We start from the raw sequence: 22,751 nt of genomic DNA on the forward strand, positions 1-22,751 counted from the left end.
GCTGCAGTTTTTATTTTGATCCCCAGTGAATGCTTTGCAGAGGTGGGAAGGGAAGCAGATGTTGTTGGTAAGGAGGAAGTGTGTGAAATATTAGAATGATAAGCTTTAGTAAATGAACCTTAAGGGTTTAGCGCCCTTGAAAGTAGAATAATTGCCAGGCATAGATGAATTGTATCCCTAGTTGTTAAAAGAAGCAAGAGAAGAAATTTCCCCGAGCATCATTTTTAAGTTGCTGTTAGCTGCAGTGTAAAATGAGTGCAGGTACTGTATAAACCTATGACTAGTAGTGTTCTACCCTGCTCAGTATGTAGTCCCTTGCTTGTTGTTGCTTATATTAATGAATGATGAGGATATTTGCAGATAATAACAAAACTGTGTAGTTGCCTGGAGGGAAAAACAAAGGTGTGTTAGAACGACTTGTAAAGGGTAATGAATTTCTAGAATTCTCCATTATCAAGGGCTGCGGTGACTAGATCTAGTATTGATTTATTATCGTCACAGGCATCAAGATACTCCAAAATGCTTGTCTTGCATACTGCTTATACAGTGCATTGAGCTGGAATAAGGTAAAACAATAATGCAGAATAAAGTTTTAAAACTACTTTTTAAATTGATTAACACTTCATTGTTATATGCCCGCCACTCTCTCCTACAATTTAAAGTGGTCCATAGGGCCCATATGACCAAGGATAAGTTGTCTCGTTTTTATTTAGATATATCTCCATATTGTGATAAATGTAATAATGGAGAAGCTTCACTCATTCATATGTTTTGGACATGCCCGAGTCTTGGAAAATATTGGAAAGAAGTATTTCAAACTTTCTCGATACTTTTCAAAGTAAACTTTAAGCCTAATCCTTTGACCGCTTTATTTGGCATTGTTGGAGGAAAGGATATTATTTTGGAGTCATCTGACTTGCACATTTTGGATTTTATTTCTCTTATGGCCAAAAGGACGCTCTTGCTTAAATAGAAAGATGTGGCCCCTCCTATTCACGCTCAATGGTTATGTGATGTAATGTCATGTTTAAATTTAGAGAAGATTCAATGTTCAATCTCTGAATCTAGCCAAGACTTTCAAACATTGTGGGGACCTTTTTCGAATTATTTTCAACAGATTTGATTTGCTGTTAAAGCACAGATGATGACTAATAATTTGTTTTCCCTTTTTTTTTCTTTACTAATCTGTCTTGGTAGTGGGTTAGATTTATTTTATATAATAAAATTACTATATTTTAATATTATGAATTAATTAATCTGTATGACCATATGGTAAGGAGTATTTATATGTGATTTAGCATAATGTATTGATATATTTTTTCTTGTATTATTACATATAATAATAATGTAAAATTAATAATAAAAATATTGGAAAGAAAAGCTACTGAAAGTGCAGTACGGGTAAACAATAGAGTGTAAGATCATAATGAGGTAGATTATGAGGTCAAGAGTCCATGTTATCATGCTGTAGGACTGTTTAATAGTCTGCCTGCGAAAGGTCAATGCGCAGGTGCATCTTAAAATTTACATAAAACGGTACAGGCCATTCAGCCAACCTTTTAACCTACTCCAAGTTCAATCTAACCCTTTCCTCCCATATAGCCCTCCATGTTTTCTTTTATTTCTTTTAAGAGTCCCTAATGTGTCTACCTTTCTCACTACCCTTGGCAGGATGTTCCATACACCTACTACTCTGTGTTTAAAAAATACCTACCTCTGGTATTACCCCCCCACCCCCAAAAAAAACTTTTCTTCCAATCACCTTATAATTATAGCCTTTCAAAATAGGCAACCCCTTCCTGGGAAAATGTCTCTAACTGTCCACTCTATCGATGTCTCTTAACTTGCACACCTCTATCAAGTCACTTCTCATCCTCCTCTCTGAAGAGAATAGCTCTTGCTCATACAACCTATCCTCTTAAGGCAACTCCAATCCTGGCAATTGTTATGGTTTTCACCACCTTCCCATGGCTGAGGCACCTCCCAGTTCCTGTGAATGTTTACACTTTCCCTCTTTCCCTCGGGATCAATAAAGTATATCTATCTATCTTTCACCTTAAACCTGCGCCTTTTAATGTTTGATATTTTTACCTAAGGAAAATACTATCTACTCTAGCTATGCCTGTTAATAACGTTATGTTCTTCTATCATGTTACCTCAAAGCCTGTGGGATTCCAGAGAAAACAATCCTAGTTTGTCCAGCATCGCCATATCGGCCTTTTAGCTCATAACCTCTAATCCAGGCACTGTCCTGCTAAATTTCTTTGCACCCTCTCCAAAGCTTCTATGTCCTTTTTGCAATGGGGAGAGCAGAACTGTACATGGTATTGTAGATGTTGTCTAACTAAGGTTTAGTATAGCTACAACTTTCATATTCAGTATTCAGTGAGAATCAGTCTGTCACACACTACCTTTACCACCCTATCAACTTGTGTTGCCACTTCCAGGGGCCATGGACTCATGCCACAATGTCCCTCTGTAGATCAGCATTTCCCATTCCTGCTGTTCACTCTTATATTTAACCTTCTGAAATACAATATCTCTCCTTCATCCAGATTAAACTATTTTTCTGTCTGTAATAGTGGCATAGTGATTTCTTTTTTGTCTTATGGTGTATTGCTGCCGTGAAATAACAATTTTCATGACATATTTTGTGATAATTGAGATGGGGTACCACGGTATGTAGTGTTTAGCACATCTCCATTACAGCTTGGGCTTTTGGAATTTGGAGTTTAATTCTGATGCCACCTGTAAGAGTTTGCACATTCTCCCTGTGGAATGCGTGAGTTTCCTCCAGGTGCTCCGGTTTCCTCCCTCAGTCCAAAGACACATGGGTTGGTAGGTTAATTGGTCATTGGAAATTGTCCTGTGGTTATGCTAGTGTTAAATAGGTGGGTTGCTGGCGGGGCTGATTGGGCCAGAAGGTCCTGTTATACACTGCATCTCTAAGTAAAATAAGTAAATAGAATAATTCACCTGATTCTGATTCTCTTGTTTCATTTTCTCCTGGTCTGTACCCCATTTAATATTTGAACAACTTTATTCACCATCCACTACTCTGCTAATTTTTGTGACATCTGCAAACATGCTGATCAACCTACCTATTTTTCAGCCAAATTATTTAATATATCACAAATCATTTAATATTTCTGCAGAGGGTTGTAAATTTAGTCAGTTCCAGTTTGGGTACTGGCCTACAAAGTAGCCAGGACATCTTCCAGGAGCTGTGCCTCAGAAAGACATTGTTCATTATTAAGGACACCCCAGCACCCATGGCATGCCCTTTTCTCACTGTTACCATCAGGAAGGAGGTACAGAAGCCTGAAGGCACACACTCAGCGACTCAGGAACAGCTTCTTCCCCTCTGCCTTCCGATTCCTAAATGGACGTTGAACCCATGAACACTACCTCACTTTATAATATATATTTCTGTTTTTGCATGATTTTTAATCTATTCAGTATATGTATACTGTAATTGATTTACTTATTTTTTTCTTCTATATTATGTATTGCATTGTACTGCTGCTGCTAAGTTAACAAATTTCACATCACATGACGGTGATAATAAACCTGATTCTGATTCCTGTGGAACATCATAGATCTCCAATCAGAATAATTGAATTTGATTCCAATCTAGCCACACAGTGAATCCCATGTGCTTTAATCTCCTGGATTAGCCAACCCTGAAGGGGCTTGTCTACATCTTTACGAAAGTCCATTGGGTTCAAAGAGGGTGAGGATGTGAGTCACCTAGATGTTGTCTGGATTGGAGCCTTATAGTTATTAGCAGAGGCTGGACAGGCTGGTTTTGTTTTGTCCTGGACCAAAGAGCGTACCTGGTGTAGATGAAAAGATGAGGGAGAGAGACAGGGAAAAGTCTTTTACCTATAGTGTTACGTTGAGGTGTAGCTTTAAGGTTAGTGGTAGGACGTTTAGAGGAGATCTTTAGGGGTTTTTTTCCCCCAACAGAGTAATTGAAATCTGGAATGTATTTCTTGAGTTTAGGAAGTCTGTAGATGAACGTAGAAGGTTGCAGAATTAACACTGGACATGATGTGCCAAAGAGTTTCTTCCTATGTTAGAAAACATAGAGAAACATAGAAAACCTACAGCACAATACAGGCCTTTTGGCCCACAATGCTATGCTGAACATGTACTTACTTTAGAAATTACCTAGGGTTACCCACAGACCTCTTTTTCTAAGCTCCATGTACCTATCCAAGAGTCTCTTAAAACACCCTTTCGTATTTGCCTCCAGCACCATCACCGGCAGCCCATTACATGCACTCACCACTCTCTGCGTAAAAAAACTTACCCCTGATATCTCCTCTGTACCTACTTCCAAACACCTTAAAACTGTGCCCTCTCATGTTAGCCATTTCAGCCCTGGGAAAGAGCCTATCCACATGATCAATGCCTCTCATCATTTTACACACCTCTATCAGGTCACGTCTCATCCTCCGTCGCTCCAAGGAGAAAAGGCCGAGTTCACTCAACCTGTTTTCATAAGGCATCCTCCCCAATCCAGGCAACATCCTTGTAAATTTCCTCTGCACTCTTTCTACAGTTTCCACATCCTTCCTGTAGTGAGGTGACCAGACCTGTGCACAGTACTCCAAGTGGGGTCCGACCAGGGTCCTATAAAGCTGTAACATTACCTCCTCACTCTTAAACTCAATCCCACAGTTGATGAAGGCCAATGCACTGTATGCCTTCTTAACCACAGAGTCAACCTGCACAGCTGCTTTGAGTGTCCAATGGACTCGGACCCCAAGATCCCTCTGATTCTCCACACTGCCAAGAGTCTTACTATTAATACTATATTCTGCCATCATATTCCTTGGAGGGTCAGACACCCTGAGCCAATAGGCTGGTCCTGGACTTATTTCCTGGCATAATTTACATATTACTATTTAACTATTTATGGTTTTATTACTATTTAATTATTTATGGTGCATCTGTAACGAAAACCAATTTCCCCTGGGATCAATAAATTATGACTATGACTATGACGATATTTGACCTACCAAAATGAACAACTCACACTTATCTGGGTTGAACTCCATCTGCCACTTCTCAGCCGTTTTGCATCCTATCGATATCCCACTGTAATCTCTTGACAGCCTTCCACACTATCCACAACACCCCCAACCTTTGTGTCATCAGCAAATTTACTAACATATCCCGCCACTTCCTCATCCAGGTCATTTATAAAAATCACGAAGAGGAGTGATCCTAGAACAGATCCCTGAGGCATACCACTGGTCACCGAACTCCATGCAGAATAAAACCCATCTACAACCACTCTTTGCCTCTGTGGGTAAGCCAATTCTGCATCCACAAAGCAATGCCCCCTTGGATCCCATGCCTCCTTACTTTCTCAATAAGCTTTGCATGGGGTACCTTATTAAATGTCTTGCAGAAATCCATATACACTACATCTACTGCTGTACCTTCATCAATGTGTTTAGTCACATCCTCAAAAAATTCAGTCAGGCTCATAAGGCACGGCCTGCCTTTGACAAAGCCATGCTGACTATTCCTAATCATATTATGCCTCTCCAAATGTTCTTAAATCCTGCCTCTCAGAATCTTCTCCATCAACTTACCAACCACTGAAGTAAGACTCACTAGTCTATATTTCCTGGGCTATCTCTACTCCCTTTCTTGAATAAGGGAACAACATCCGCAACCCTCCAATCCTCAGGGACTTCTCCCATCCCCATTGATGATGCATTGATCATTGCCAGAGGCTCAGCAATCTCCTCCTTCACCTCCCACAGTAGCCTGGGGTACATCTCATCCAGTCCCGGAGACTTATCCAACTTGATGCTTTCCTGTTCTATTCTCTCACATCATTTCCTCTTGTTCTTCACATACTTGTAGAACGCATTTTGGTTTTCTTTAATCCTGCTTGCCAAGGCCTTCTCATGGCTCCTTCTGGCTCTCCTAATTTCATTCTTAAGCTTGATTCACAATTGATTGGTCCTATTCTCTCATGTCTTATACTCTTCCTCTTCACATACTTGTAGAATGCCTTGGGGTTTTCTTTAATCCTGCTCACCAAGGCCTTCTCATGGCCTCTTCTGGCTCTCCTAATTTCATTCTTACTTTGGATGACTTTGCAGCAGTTCGTCATGTCATTCCTTTCGACATTTGCACCTTTAACAAGTTTAACATCCCATTCGGTTTAATAACTGTTAAACCTCCTGTTTGTCAACCAGTGTGTTTACTGGGTTGGGAAAGTCATAGAATATCATTGCTCTTTCTACAAGTTCTGCTTAACCTCTGAGTATCAACATCATTTTTGATGGTGTGACTAAATTAGATTCCGTATCCTTGAATTAGTGCTTAGACTCAGGCTAGCCTTCTTTTTGATTGCGAACTTTCTAAATAAGATAATTAAAAACTACAGTTGCAATGGTATTTGGGCTATAGGTTCTACCACCTTCATTGCTGGTGTTGTGGCAGCTCATATCCTTCGTTAGTTTCTGCCTAAATTCATTAAGCTTTGTTTATTATTTTCCATCTTCAAGCTCTCTGTCATGTACAGCAGGAAGCTGTGAAGAATTTTTAATCATATTTTTCAATGTTCTGTGTCATTCATTGGGTGTAAATAAGGACTTCCAGCTGAACAGTTTTATGGAGAAATGTTTTCAATGGGCAGTGGTTCTATGAGACAGTACATACCATCCTCTCAATGGCTGCCTTGCTGGAGTACCATCATGGTGATAATGCAGTTTTGGAAAGTATTTAAAGCAAAACTGAATATTTAAAGTTGTAAAATGGTATTAAATTCAAAATAATTATATCATGGTATTTTGAAAAAATACATTTTTATCAAATAGGTCAATCCAACAAGAGAGTGTGCTGATGCGTTGTTGAAGATGACATATTGTCCACGTTGCCGTGGGTTACTTGCAGTTAAACCATGCAACAACTACTGTCTCAACGTCATGAAGGGTTGTTTGGCCAATCAGGCAGATCTGGATATAGAGTGGAACAATTTTATTGGTGAGTTTTGTTCAGTCAACAATTAATGTTATTAATCATTGTTTGAGTCATGAAATTAAACAGCAAGGACCCAGGCCCTTTGGCCCAACTCATCCATGCCAACCAAGATGGCAATCTGACCCAGTCCAATATTCCTGCATTTGGTCCACATCCCTCTCAATCCTTCCTGCTCATGTAGCTGTCGAAGTATCTTTTAAATGTTAGAATTGTACTTGACTATAGGTTCCCCGGTAGCTGTTTCCATATACTTGCCATCATCTCACCTTAAATCTCTGCCCACTAGTTTAACAATTTGAAGAAAAAGACTGACAGTCTATTTTATCTCTGTCCGTCTTGATTTTTTAAACCCCAGTAATTTCATCCCTCACTTCAGGGGTACCAGTCCTAGCTGTCCAATCTCTCCTCACAACGCAAGCCCTACAGTCCAGGGCATCCTTGTGAATCTTCTGCACTCTCTATTGTTTACTCGCATTGAAGGTGCAACGAGAACTGCAAACAACGTTCTGGGTGTTGTCTCATCAATGTCCTAGACAGCTGTAACACGACCTTGAACTCGATGACCCATCTGATGATGTCTGCCTGCGTTGCTACTTTCAAGGAACTATTTATCTGTACTCTGTGCTACAACACTCCTAGGGCCCTGCCATTCATTGTGTTTGTTCCCCGATGATTGAGATCATGTTATAACCTTAGACAACCATCTTCACTGTCCTGTATATCACCAATTCTGCAGATGCTCAAAATCTTAAGTAACATGCACTATGCTGGAGGAACTCAGCAAATCAGGCAGCATCTATGGAGAGGAATAAACAGTTGATGTTTCCAGCAGCAACCTTTAAATAAGACTTCATCAGGATGTTCGCCCAAAACATCAACTGTTTATTCCCTTCCGTACATGCTGCCTGAATTGCTGAGTTCCTCCAGAATTTTGTGTGTTAATTAAATACATTCCTATCCAATCTGTTAATCTGTGTGACAAAAGACAGTGGACTCTGCAGTAGGGGCAAGCAAAACTCTCGAACATAGAAATCTACAGCACATTACTGGCCCTTCGGCCCACAATGTTGTGCTGACCATGTAACCTACTCTAGAGATTGCCTAGAATTTTGCTAGCGCACGGCCCTCTATTTTTCTAAGATCCATGTACCTATCTAAGAGGCTCTTAAAAGACCCTGTTGTATCCGCTTCCACTGCTGGCCGTGCATTCCATGCACCCACCACTCTCTGTGTGAAAAACTTACCCCTGACATCCCCTCAGTACCTAGTTCCAAGCCATTTCAGCCCTGGGAAAAAGGCCTCTGAATATCCCCACGATCAATGCCTCTTATCATCTTATACACCTCTATCAGGTCAACTCTCGTTCTAAGGAGAAAAGGGTTAGAAGTTCATTCAACCTATTTTTATAGGGCATGCTCCCCAATCCAGGCAACATCCTTGTAAATCTCCTCTGCACTCTCTGTAGTATCCTTATCCTTCCTGTAGTGAAGTGACCAGAACTGAACACAGTACTCCAAGTGGGGTCTGACCAAGGTCTTGTATTGCTGTAACATTACTTCACGGCTTTTGAACTCAATCCCACGGTTGAACAGCCAGTGGTCGTGGTGCACATAGGTACCAACGATATAGGTAAAAAATGGGATGAGGTCCTACAAGGTGAATTTAGGGAGTTAGGAGATAAACTAAAAAGTAGGACCACAAAGGTAATAATCTTTGGATTACTACCAGTGCCACGTACTAGTCAGAGTAGAAATAGGAGGATATTTCAGATGAATACGTGGCTTGAAAAATGGTGCAAGGGGGAGGGATTCAAATTTCTGGGGCATTGGAACCAGTTCTGGAGGAGGTGGGACTGGTACAAGCAGGACGGTCTGCATCTGGGCTGGACTGGAACCAATGTCCTAGGGGGAGCGTTTGCTACTGTTGTTCAGGAGGATTTAAACTAATGTGACGGGGGGATGGGAACAAGGGCAGAGAGACAGAGGGGTGTAAAAAGAGGGTAGAAGCAAAAAGTGGTAAGGTGAAAAGTAAAAGTGGCAGGCCAGCAAATCCAGAGCAAAAATTGAAAAGGGCCAATTTTCAACATAATCGTGTAAGGGCTAAGAGAGCTGTAAAAGAGCGCCTGAAGGCTTTGTGTGTCAATGCAAGGAGCATTCGTAACAAGGTGGATGAATTAAAAGTGCAGATTGTTATTAATGAATATGATATAGTTGGGATCACAGAGACATGGCTCCAGGGTGACCAAGGATGGGAGCTCAACATTCAGGGATATTCAATATTCAGGAGGGATAGACATGAAAGAAAAGGAGGTGGGGTAGCATTGCTGGTTAGAGAGGAAATTAACGCAATAGAAAGGAAGGACATTAGCTGGGAGGATGTGGAATCGATATGGGTAGAGCTGCATAACACTAAGGGGCAGAAAACGCTGGTGGGAGTTGTGTACAGGCCACCTAACAGTAGTAGTGAGGTTGGGGGATGGCATTAAACAGGAAATTAGAAATGCGTGCAATAAAGGAACAGCAATTATAATGGGTGACTTCAATCTACATATAGATTGGGTGAACCAAATTGCTAAGGGTGCTGAGGAAGGGGATTTCTTGGAACGTATGCGGGATGGTTTTCTGAACCAACGTGTCGAAGAACCAACTAGAGAGCAGGCCATTCCAGACTGGGTATTGAGCAATGAGGAAAGGTTAGTTAGCAATTTTGTTGTGCGAGGCCCCTTGGGTAAGAGTGACCATAATATGGTGGAATTCTTCATTAAGATGGAGAGTGATATAGTTAATTCAGTAACAAAGGTTCTGAACTTAAAGAAGGGTAAATTTGAAGGTATGAGACGTGAATTAGCTAAGATAGACTGGCAAATGACACTTAAAGGGTTGACGGTGGATATGGAATGGCAAGCATTTAAAGATCGCATGGATGAACTACAACAATTGTTCATCCCAGTTTGGCAAAAGAATAAACCAGGGAAGGTAGTGCACCCGTGGCTGACGAGGGAAATTAGGGATAGTATCAATTCCAAAGAAGAAACATACAAATTAGCCAGAAAAAGCGGCTCACCTGAGGACTGGGAGAAATTCAGAGTCCAGCAGAGGAGGACAAAGGGCTTAATTAGGAAAGGGAAAAAAGATTATGAGAGAAAGCTGGAAGGGAACATAAAAACTGACTGTAAAAGCTTTTATAGATATGTGAAAAGAAGAAGATTGGTTAAGACAAATGTAGGTCCCTTACAGTCAGAACCAGGTGAATTGACCATGGGGAGCAAGGACATGGCAGACCAAGTGAATAACTACTTTGGTTCTGTCTTCACTAAGGAGGACATAAATAATCTTCTGGAAATAGTAGGGGACCGAGGGTCTAGTGAGATGGAGGAACTGAGGGAAATACATGTTAGTAGGGAAGTGGTGTTAGGTAAATTGAAGGTATTAAAGGGAGATAAATCCCCAGGGCCAGATGGTCTGCATCCCAGAGTGCTTAAGGAAGTAGCCCAAGAAATAGTGGACGCATTAGTGATAATTTTTCAGAACTCTTTAGATTCTGGATTAGTTCCTGAGGATTGGAGGGTGGCTAATGTAACCCCACTTTTTAAAAAAGGAGGGAGAGAGAAACTGGGGAATTATAGACCAGTAAGCCTGACACCGGTGGTGGGGAAAATGCTAGAGTCAGTTATCAAAGATGTGATAACAGCACATTTAGAAAGCAGTGAAATCATTGGACAAAGTCAGCATGGATTTGTGAAAGGAAAATTATGTCTGACGAATCTCTTTTTAAATCTTTTTATTGAATTAGTACACAAAAGGTAAACCATGTAGGCACTAATACACTGTTGCAATATAACTTTACAAGAGATATTAATACACAAAAAGAAGTTAGAACAAACAGTGCAATTTAGATATAAAATAAGGTAATATAATAGTATACTAATTTTCATACATATCAATAAGGAAAAGAAAAAAAAAACCCAAAGAAAACCCCCCCCAAAAAAGCCCATCGTGCAACTAATCTAAAAAGCAAAGCAAAGCAATGGGCTCACTAGGTATCAAGTAAAGCTAAACAACTTAAAACAATCACGTCCTCAAACCCGACCTGCATTAAAAACAGTTAAAAAGCAAGAAGGGAATGTAAATATGGACAGAGAGAGAAAAAAAAAGTTACATTAAACTGTTGAATAAAAGATCTCCAGGTCTGTTCAAATTTGACTGAAGAATCATAAAGATTACTTCCAATTTTCTCCAAATTTAAACATAGTATCGTCTGGGAAAACCAAAAGAATGTAGTTGGAGCATTAATCTCCCTCCAATGTTGTAAAATACATCTTTTTGCCATTAAAGTAAGAAATGCAATCATTCTACGGGCTGAAGGGGAAAGATTACTGGAAATTTTAGGTAATCCAAAGATGGCAGTAATAGGATGGGGAGAAATATCTATATTCAATACCTTTGAAATAATATTAAAAATGTCTTTCCAAAAAGTTTCCAAAGTAGGACAGGACCAAAACACATGAGTTAAGGAAGCTATCTCCCCATGACATCTGTCACAAAGAGGGTTAATATGAGAATAAAAACGAGCTAATTTATCTTTAGACATATGTGCTCTATGGACAACTTTAAATTGAATTAGGGAATGTTTAGAACAGATAGAGGAAGTATTGACTAGTTGTAAAATATGCCCCCAGTCATCCGCCGAAATAATAAAACCCAATTCCTTTTCCCAATCCGACCTAATCTTATCGAATGGAGCTTTCCTAAGTTTCATAATAGTATCATAAATAATAGCCTTTACACCTTTCTGACATGGATTAAGGTTAATTATAGTATCTAAAATATATGTAGGAGGTAACGTCGGAAAGGAAGAGAGTATAGTACTTAGGAAATTTCTAACTTGGAGATATCTTAAAAATAATGTATTCTTGGTAAGTTATATTTGTTAGATAATTGTTCAAAACACATAAGGGAACCATCTAAAAATAAATCCAAAAACCGTGAAATACCATTAGTCTTCCAAATTTGAAAGGCACGGTCAGTGGAAGAGGGGGGGAAAGAATATGTTGCCTAAAATAGGAATCACAAGCCCAAATTGATTACGATCGAAAAATTTTCTGAATTGAAACCAAATACGTAAGGTATATTTAACTATCGGGTTACAAATCTGTTTGTGCCGTTTCAAATCAAAAGGACGAGAAGAACCTAAAATGGAGCCAAGTGCATAACCTTGAGCAGATTCCAATACTACCCATTCAGGAATGGATAGTGTATCTTGATCAAGTAACCAAAATTTCATGTGTCGAATATTAATTGCTCAATAATAGAATCTAAAGTTAGGTAAAGCCAAACCTCCATCTCTCTTAGCTTTCTGTAGATGTATTTTACCCAATCTCTGGTTTTTATTTTGCCAAATAAATGAAGAAATTTTAGAGTCAACTTTGTCAAAAAAGGATTTTGGAACAAAAATCGGTAGTGCCTGAAATACATATAAAAGTTTTGGCAGAATAAACATCTTAACAGCATTAATACGACCAATCAAAGTTAAATAAAATGCAGACCATTTAAATGAAAGTTGAGTAATGTGATCAATTAAGGGTAAGAAATTAGTCTTAAATAAATCTTTTATGTTTACAGGTAATTTTAATCCCAAAATATGAAAAATAATTATTAACCAATTTAAATGGAAGGTTCTGATATAAGGGAACTTGCTTATTAATCGGGAAAAGTTCACTCTTACTGAGATTTAACTTATAACCTGAAAAAAGACTAAATTGTGCTAATAAATCTAAAGCAGCAGGGATAGATTTTTGAGGATTAGAAATATATAAAAGTAAGTCATCAGCATAGAGTGATAATTTATGGGACTTTAAACACCGAGTTATCCCAATAATATTTGGAGATTCTCGAATAGCAATTGCAAGAGGTTCTAATGCAATATCAAATAATAAAGGACTAAGAGGACAACCTTGTCTGGTACCTCGAAAAAGAGGGAAAAAAAGTGAGTTTAAAGAATTAGTACGAACTGAGGCCATAGGAGAATGATATAACAGTTTGATCCAGGATATAAATTTCGGGCTGAAATTAAACATTTTGAGCACCTTAAATAAGTAAGGCCTTTCGACTCTGTCGAAGGCTTTTTCAGCGTCTAAGGAAATGACGCACTCAGGATCGTTCTGTGAGGGGGTATAAACAATGTTTAACAGTGTGCGAATGTTATAAAAAGAGTAACGAGCTTTAATAAAATCTCTTTGGTCTTCCGAAATAATATAAGGAAGTGCTTTTTCTAATCTGTTTGCTAATAATTTAGAAAAAATTTTAGAGTCAATGTTTAATAAGGGTATTGATCTAAAAGATGCACATTGAGCAGGATCTTTATCCTTCTTTAATATTAAAGAGATCGATGCTCTATAGAAGGATTCAGGAAGTTTACCAAGTTTTAATGAGGCCTCCAGAATCCTGAATAACCAAGGGATTAATGAGGATGCAAAAAATTTATAAAATTCCGTGGTAAACCCATCAGGACCAGGAGCTTTCCCCGGGTTCATAGAGAAAATAACGTTCTTAATCTCATCAGTAGTAAAGGAAGTGTCTAGCATAGAAGATATATCATGTGAAATCTTAGGGAAATCTAGGTTATCTAAAAAGTCATACATATATTTAGAGTCTCGTGGAAACTCTGATTGATATAAGGAGGAATAAAAATCAAAAAAGGATTGGTTAATCTCAGCTTGATCAAATATCAGTTGATCTTTTTGATTATAAATCTGATTAATTTGAAATTTAGTATAGTTAGTCTTCAACTGATTAGCCAACAGTTTACCAACTTTGTCACTATGTATATAAAATTCGCTTCTTGTTTTCATTAATTGATTTGCAATTGAGGACGAAAGTAATAAACTGTTCCATTTGAAGTTCAGTTCTTTGTTTATACAACTTCTCAGAGGGGGCTGTAGCATATTTCTTAATTTCCTTAATCTTGTCCACCATAACCAGCTCCTCCTCCTTCAACCTCTTCCTCAAAGCAGCAGAGTACGAGATGATCTGACCACGAATATAAGCTTTAAAAGTATCCCAAAGGATGTACATAGAAATATCTTCTGTATAGTTGATTGTAAAAAAGAGATCAATCTGTTCATTCATAAAGTTAACAAAATCCGAGTCCTGAAGCAGCAGCGAATTAAAACGCCATTGTCTATTATTTTGTATATTGGCCAGTATTTTAATAGAAAGCTTAAGTGGAGCATGATCCGAAATGGTTATAGAGTCATATTCACATTTAACCACTGAAGAAATAAGACGAGAATCAATTAAAAAAATAATCAATTCTTGAATAGGAATGATGAACATGTGGGGAAAAAAAAGAAAAATCTTTTTCCTGAGGATGCAAAAAACGCCCAATGTGCGTCGACCTGGAATCTGAAAGGAATGAGTTAATCAAGGTTGCAGATTTATTGGGTAAGGTCCGTAAAGGAGCCGAACGGTCCAAAAATGGGGATAAACAAGCATTAAGATCTCCACCCCAGATTAGTGAAAACTCATTCAAATTCGGGAGCAAATGAAATAATGATTTATAAAATTCCGGACAGTCCATGTTGGGAGCATAGACGTTAACCAAAACTACCTTTTTATTAAAGAGTAAACCACTAACCAATAGAAATCTACCATTCAGATCAGAAATAATATCGTGTTGTACAAAAGTGATTGAGGGATCTATAAAAATGGAAACTCCTCGAATCTTAGCGTTGGAATTTGGCTGGAAGTGTTGACTCTTCCAGAATTTAAAAAAACGTAATCTGTCCCCCTTCCACACATGGGTCTCTTGTAAAAATAGAACATGTGCTTTAAGTCTCCGGAATACTTTAAAAACTTTTTTCCTTTTTATTGGATGATTAAGACCATTAGTATTCCAAGAGACAAAATTAATAGTAGACTCCATAAACCCTAAAGTCAACCCACAAAAAAAGGAGGATTGACAATAGGTTCGACCCACGAACCCGGAAAGGGTACAGAACAAACAAGAGATAACGGGAAGGAGAACGCGACCAATACTTCGGTAATGGAAGTAGCCCAAAAAGAAAAAAAACTAAAAAGTGAAGGTACTGAAGGATTGGAGGGAGGGGAATGTTGTTCCCTTGTTCAAAAAAGGTAGTAGGGATAGTCCGGGTAATTATAGACCAGTGAGCCTTACGTCTGTGGTGGGAAAGCTGTTGGAAAAGATTCTTAGAGATAGGATCTATGGGCATTTAGAGAATCATGGTCTGATCAGGGACAGTCAGCATAGCTTTGTGAAGGGCAGATCGTGTCTAACAAGCCTGATAGAGTTCTTTGAGGAGGTGACCAGGCATATAGATGAGGGTAGTGCAGTGGATGTGATCTATATGGATTTTAGTAAGGCATTTGACGAGGTTCCACACAGTAGGCTTATTCAGAAAGTGAGAAGGCATAGGATCCAGGGAAGTTTGGCCAGGTGGATTCAGAATTGGCTGGCCTGCAGAGGGTCATGGTGGAGGGAGTACATTCAGATTGGAGGGTTCACAAGGATCTGTTCTGGGACCTCTACTTTTCGTGATTTTTATTAACGACCTGGATGTGGGGGTAGAAGGGTGGGTTGGCAAGTTTGCAGATGACACAAAGGTTGGTGGTGTTGTAGATAGTGTAGAGGATTGTCGAAGATTGCAGAGAGACATTGATAGGATGCAGAAGTGGGCTGAGAAGTGGCAAATGGAGTTCAACCCGGAGAAGTGTGAGGTGGTACACTTTGGAAGGACAAACTCCAAGGCAGAGTACAAAGTAAATGGCAGGATACTTGGTAGTGTGGAGGAGCAGAGGGATGTCGAGGTACATGTCCACAGATCCCTGAAAGTTGCCTCACAGGTGGATAGGGTAGTTAAGAAAGCTTATGGGGTGTTAGCTTTCATAAGTGGAGGGATAGAGTTTAAGAGTCGTGATGTAATGATGCAGCTCTATAAAACTCTGGTTAGGCCACACTTGGAGTACTGTGTCCAGTTCTGGTCACCTCACTATAGGAAGGATGTGGAAGCATTGGAAAGGGTACAGAGGAGATTTACCAGGATTCTGCCTGGTTTAGAAAGTATGCATTATGATCAGAGATTAAGGGAGCTAGGGCTTTACTCTTTGGAGAGAAGGAGGATGAGAGGAGACATGATAGAGGTGTACAAGATAATAAGAGGAATAGATAGAGTAGATAGCCAGTGCCTCTTCCCTAGGGCACCACTGCTCAGTAGGAGAGGACATGGCTTTAAGGTAAGGGGTGGGAAGTTCAAGGGGGATATTAGAGGAAGGTTTTTTACTCAGAGAGTGGTTGGTGCGTGGAATGCACTGCCTGAGTCAGTGGTGGAGGCAGATACACTAGTGAAGTTTAAGAGGCTACTGGACAGGTATGTGGAGGAATCTAAGGTGGGGGCTTATATGGGAGACAGGGTTTGAGGTCGGCACAACAATGTGGACCGAAGGGCCTGTACTGTGCTGTACTATTCTATTCTATTCTACCCCCATGACTTCCGATAGACGCTCACTAAAAAAAAAAGTGTATATATAAAAGGATCAGCTAAAGTTATAAAACAGTAAAGGAATTAAAAAAAAAGTACACCCATTAAAACGAACCCGATATAATACAAAGAAAAAACAGGTAAATATAAAGAAAACCGTTAACCAACAACAGACAGTATAATTAAACAAGAAAATGAAATAATTAGCATAGACTAACAAGGAAAACTACAAAAAGTACGTTTGAAAACTACAAAGTTTAAGGCCTCAAGGGAAATACATAAAATGATGCAGAGGAAATAACCACCCAGAATTCCTAGGGAAGAAGAAAAGAATGATGCAGTTAGAAAAAAAGTTTGGCAACCATGTTAATTAAACCGAAAAAAAAACGTTTCTGCCCTCCTATAAAGCGATAAAAAATAAAGCCAACAGATTAACTGCCTCCGATCAAACAGAGATGATTTAATAATTGCGATTAAGATGTTGAAGGCGAAAATTGATCCAGGTAACTCTGGGCTTCGATGGAGAGTCGAAAAAACGGGAAGACCCATCAGGCGATCGAATCTTCAAACGTGCAGGATAAAGCAACACTGGTTTTAAATCCATCTTGTAGAGTTCCAACATCACAGATCTGTAACGGACACGTTGATCCCGAAACTGCTTACTAAAATCCTCCACCAAGCGAAAACGAAGATCCGAGTAATCAATGTAACCTTTAGGTCGAGCGAATCGAAGCAATTTCTCCTTGTCTTGAAAATAATGAAATCGTAAAATAACATGCCGAGGTTTATCTGACTTAGACGAATATAATGGGACTCTGTGAACCCGATCCAATAGTGGTGGTTGGTCAGGAAATAAGGTAGGAAATGATTCTTTTAAAAGTAGAGAAAAAAACTTTATAGGATCATCAGATTCAGCAGGTTCATGAATACCAATAATTCGAATATTCTGTCGTCGCATTCTGCATTCTAAGACAGTTTTTAAAAGTCAGAATTGAGTTTTTTCTTCATTACAGTAATCGTTTCTTCAACTTTCCCCATCTTGAGTTCATTTTGTTGCGTGGATTTTTGAAGATTAGATATAGCAGTTTGATTTTCCGTGACAGATGTTTCTATTTTATCAATTACATCAATAATTTTCTGCAGTTTAGTTGAAATTTCCACACGAATCAGATTCGTTGTAGTAGTAGAAATTTCCGTATGAATCAGATCCGATATAGCTTTCATAGTTACCGCTGGTTCAATCGGAGGAGGGTCGGTAACTTTCGGTCTAACCGGAGGTTTACCGTCTTTCCCGTTCTTAGACATAGCAGACCTTAAAAACATCCAAATATCTAGTAACAATCCGCTGCAAGGTATTGTAAAAATCGGTGCTTTAATGGTTAGCTTAAATGTAGCTGCTCATAGGAAAAAAACTCAGAGGTAATGGAGTGAGTCAAGAACACGACTTCACTCCATGAGCTCTACCGGAAGTCTGTCTGACGAATCTCATAGAATTTTTTGAGGATGTAACTAGTAGAGTGGATAAGGGAGAACCAGTGGATGTGGTATATTTGGATTTTCAAAAGGCTTTTGACAAGGTCCCACACAGGAGATTAGTGTGCAAACTTAAAGCACACGGTATTGGGGGTAAGGTATTGATGTGGATAGAGAATTGGTTGGCAGACAGGAAGCAAAGAGTGGGAATGAACGGGACCTTTTCAGAATGGCAGGCAGTGACTAGTGGGGTACCGCAAGGCTCAGTGCTGGGACCCCAGTTGTTTACAATATGTATTAATGACTTAGACGAGGGAATTAAATGCAGCATCTCCAAGTTTGCGGATGACACGAAGCTGGGTGGTAGTGTTAGCTGTGAGGAGGATGCTAAGAGGATGCAGAGTGACTTGGATAGGTTAGGTGAGTGGGCAAATTCATGGCAAATGCAATTTAATGTGGATAAATGTGAGGTTATCCACTTTGGTGGCAAGAACAGGAAAACAGATTATTATCTGAATGGTGGCCGATTAGGAAAAGGAGAGGTGCAACGAGACCTAGGTGTCATTGTACACCAGTCAAAGAAAGTGGCCATGCAGGTACAGCAGGCGGTGAAAAAGGCGTATGGTATGCTGGCATTCATAGCAAGAGGATTTGAGTACAGGAGCAGGGAGGTACTACTGCAGTTGTACAAGGCCTTGGTGAGACCACACCTGGAGTATTGTGTGCAGTTTTGGTCCCCTAATCTGAGGAAAGACATTCTTGCCATAGAGGGAGTACAAGGAAGGTTCACCAGATTGATTCCTGGGATGGTAGGACTTTCATATGATGAAAGACTGGATCGACTAGGCTTGCACTCTCTGGAATTTAGAAGATTGAGGGGGGATCTGATTGAAACGTATAAAATTCTAAAGGGATTGGACAGGCTAGATGCAGGAAGATTGTTCCCAATGTTGGGGAAGTCCAGAACAAGGGGTCACAGTTTGAGTGTAAGGGGAAGACCGAGAGGAGGAAAAACTTTTTCCACACAGAGTGGTGAATCTGTGGAATTCTCTGCCACAGGAAACAGTTGAGGCCAGTTCATTGGCTATATTTAAGAGGGAGTTAGATATGGCCCTTGTGGCTAAAGGGATCGGGGGTATGGGGGGGAAGGGAGGTACAGGCTTCTGAGTTGGATGATCAGCCATGATCGTACAGAATGGCGGTGCAGGCTCGAAGGGCCGAATGGCCTACTCCTGCACCTATTTCTATGTCTATGTCTATGATATTATTTAGAGCCTTTTTTAAACAGTGGAGCAACATTGGCTATCCTCCAATCCTCCGATACCTCATCTGTTCCTGAGGATGATTTAGATATCTGCTAGGGCCCTGGTAATTTCTGCTCTTGCCTCCTGTAGGGCCTGAGGGAATACTTCATCAGGCCCTGGTGATTTATCCAACCTGATATGCCTTAAGACAGTAAACACCTCCTCCTCTGTATTCTGTATAAGGTCCATGAAGTTGATGCCACTTTGCCTCACTTCTGTAGACTCTTGTGTCAGTCTCCTGAGTAAGTACAGATGCAAAACATTCATTCAAGATCTCTCCCCCATCTCTTTTGGCTGGATGCATAAATTACCATTCTGGTCTACCAGAGGACCAATTTTGTCACCTGCAATCCTTTTGCTCTTAACATATCTGTAGAATTCCTTAGGATTCCCCTTCTCCTACCCTTCCTGCCAATCAGCCAGTGCTTTATCCATGCTAGAATCTTTCCTATAATACCATGGGCGTGTAGATTGTAAGGCAGCCTCATGCACCTTGTCAACTGTCTGAAAATCCAAGGAACACAACATCAACCTATTCTCCTTTGTGTATCCTGCTTGTTACTTATTCAAAGAATTACAACCGATTTGTCAGGCAAGATTTTCCTTGAGGAAACCAAGCTGACTATGGCCTATTTTATCATGTACCTTCAAGTACCCTGACACCTCATCCTTCATAATTGACTCCAACATCTTCCCAACCACTGAGGTCAGACTAACTGGCCAATAGTTTCCTTTCTTCTGCTTCTTTCTCTCTTTGAAGAGTGGAGTGACCATTCCAAGGTACATTGAATCTTGAAAGATCATTACTAATGCCTCCACAATCACTTCAGCCACCTCTTTCAGAACTCTGTGGTGTACACCATCTGATCCAAGTAACTTATCTACCTTCAGATCTTTCAGTTTCTCAAGAAACTTCTCTCTAGTTCAACCTCATACACTTCATGCTCCCTGATACCTAAAACCTCCACCATACTGCTAGTGTTGTCCCCCATTACTACCTCTCCAGCATAGTTTTCCAACAGTCCGATGTCCACTCTTCCCTTTCTTTTACACTTTTGAGTATTCTCCTTAATATTTTTGGTTAACTTACTTTTGTATTCCATCTTTACTGTCTTAATGACTTTTTTAGTTGCCTTCTGTTGGTTTTTAAAAACTTCCCACTAATCTTTGCTCTATTATATGCCCTCTTTTGGCTTATATTGGCTTTGACTTCTCTTGTTAGTCATGTTTGTGTCATCTTATCTTTAGAATACTTCTTCAGAAAACATAGAAAACCTGCAGCACAATACGGGCCCTTTGGCCCACAAAGTTGTGCCGAACATGTCCATACCTTATAAAGTACTAGGATTAGCCATAGTCCTCTATTTTTCTAAGCTCTATTTACCTATCCAAAAGTCTCCTAAAAGACCCGATCGTATCTGCCTCCACCACCGTTGCCGGCAGCCCATTCCACGCACTCACCACTCTCTGCAAAAAAAAAAACTTACCCCTGACATCTCCCCTGTACCTACCTCCAAGCACCTTAAACCTGTGCCGTCTTGTGGCAGCGATTTCAGCCCTGGAAAAAAACCTCCGACTATCCATACAATCAATGCCTCTCATCATCTTATACACCTCTAACAGGTCACCTCTCATCCTCCGTCGTTCCAAGGAGAAAAGGCCGAGTTCACTCAACCTGTTTTAATAAGGCATGCTCTCCAATCCAGGCAACGTTCTTGTAAATCTCCTCTGCACCGGTTCTATGGTTTTCACATCCTTCCTGTAGTGAGGCGACCAGAACTGAGCATAGTACTCTTTAAGTGGGGTCTGACTAGGGTCCTATATAGCTGCAACATTACCTCTCGGCTCTTGAATTCAATTCCAGGATTGATGAAGGCCAATACACCGTATGCCTTCTTAACCACAGAGTCAACCTGTGCAGCAGCTTTGAGTATCCTATGGACTCAGACCCCAAGATCCCTCTGATCCTCCACACTGCCAAGAGTCTTACCATTAATACTATATTCTGCCATCATATTTGATCTACCAACGTGAACCACTTCATACTTCTCTGGGTTGAACTCCATCTGCCACTTCTCAGCCCAGTTTTGCATCCTATCAATGTCCCGCTGTAACCTCTGACAGCCCTCCACACTATCCACAACACCCCCAACCTTTGTGTCATCAGTAAATTTACTAACCCATCCCTCCACTTCCTCATTCAGGTCATTTATAAAAATCGCGAAGAGTAAGGATCCCAGAACAGATCCCTGAGGCACACCACTGGTCCCTGACCTCCATGCAGAATATGACCTGTCTACAACCACTCTTTGCCTTCTGTGGGCAAGCCAATTCTGGATCCACAAAGCAATGTCCCCTTGGATCCCATGCCTCCTTACTTTCTCAATAAGCCTTGCATGGGGCACCTTATCAAATGCCATGCTGAAATCCATATACCTACATCTACTGCTCTTCTTTCATCAATGTGTTTAGTCACATCCTCAAAAAATTCAATCAGGCTCATAAGGCACGATCTGCCCTTGAGAAAGCCGTGCTAACTATTCCTAATCATGTTATATCTCTCCAAATGTTCACAAATCTTGCCTGTCAGGATCTTCTCTATCAACTTACCAACCACTGAAGTAAGACTCACTAGTCTATAATTTCCTGGGCTATCTACTCCCTTTCTTGAATAAGGGAACAACATCCACAACCTACCAATCCTCCGGAACCTCTCCCGTCCCCATTGATGATGCAAAGATCATTGCCAGAGGCTCAGCAATCTCCTCCCTCACCTCCCACAGTAGCCTGGGGTACATCTCGTCCGGTCCTGGTGTCTTATCCAACTTGATGCTTTCCAAAAGCTCCAGCACATCCTCTTTCTTAATCTCTACATGCTCAAGCTTTTCAGTCTGCTGTAAGTCATCCCTACAATCGCCAAGACCTTTTTCCGTAGTGAATACTGAAGCAAAGTATTCATTCAGTACCTTTGCTATCTCCTCTGGTTTCATGCACACTTTTCCACAGTCACACTTGATTGGTCCTATTCTCTCATGTCTTATCCTCTTGCTCTTCACATACTGTAGAATGCCTTGGGGTTTTCCTTAATCCTATCTGCCAAGGCCTTCTCTTGGCCCTTCTGGCTCTGCTAGATTCTTTCTTAAGCTCCTTCCTGCTAGCCTTATAATCTTCCAGATCTCTATCATTACCTAGTTTTTTGAACCTTTCGTAAGCTCTTCTTTTCTTCTTGAATAGATTTACAACAGCTTTTGTACACCACGGTTCCTGTACCTTACCATCCTTTCACTGTCTCATTGGAACGTACCTATGCAGAAGTCCACGCAAATATCCCCTGAACATTTAGAACCATAGAACATTACAGCACAGAAACAGGCCTTTTTGGCCCTTCTTGGCTGTGCTGAACCATTTTTCTGCCTAGTCCCACTGTCCTGCACCTGGACCATATCTCTCCATACACCTCTCATCCA

At 40.2% G+C, this 22,751-nt stretch overlaps 1 protein-coding gene across 2 annotated transcripts in view; it reads left to right on the forward strand.

Moving 5' to 3' along the window:
- LOC134353191 (glypican-4-like) overlaps positions 1–22,751 on the forward strand; it is a 201,182-nt gene that overhangs the window by 89,508 nt on the left and 88,923 nt on the right. For both annotated transcript variants that reach the window (XM_063061210.1, XM_063061211.1), the window contains exon 4: positions 6,849–7,014. In XM_063061210.1, the coding sequence (XP_062917280.1) occupies positions 6,849–7,014 (166 nt within the window). The remainder of the gene's footprint in view (positions 1–6,848; positions 7,015–22,751) is intronic.

The sequence above is a fragment of the Mobula hypostoma genome, chromosome 10 (genome assembly GCF_963921235.1).
Source record: "Mobula hypostoma chromosome 10, sMobHyp1.1, whole genome shotgun sequence".
Taxonomy (NCBI): domain Eukaryota; kingdom Metazoa; phylum Chordata; class Chondrichthyes; order Myliobatiformes; family Myliobatidae; genus Mobula; species Mobula hypostoma.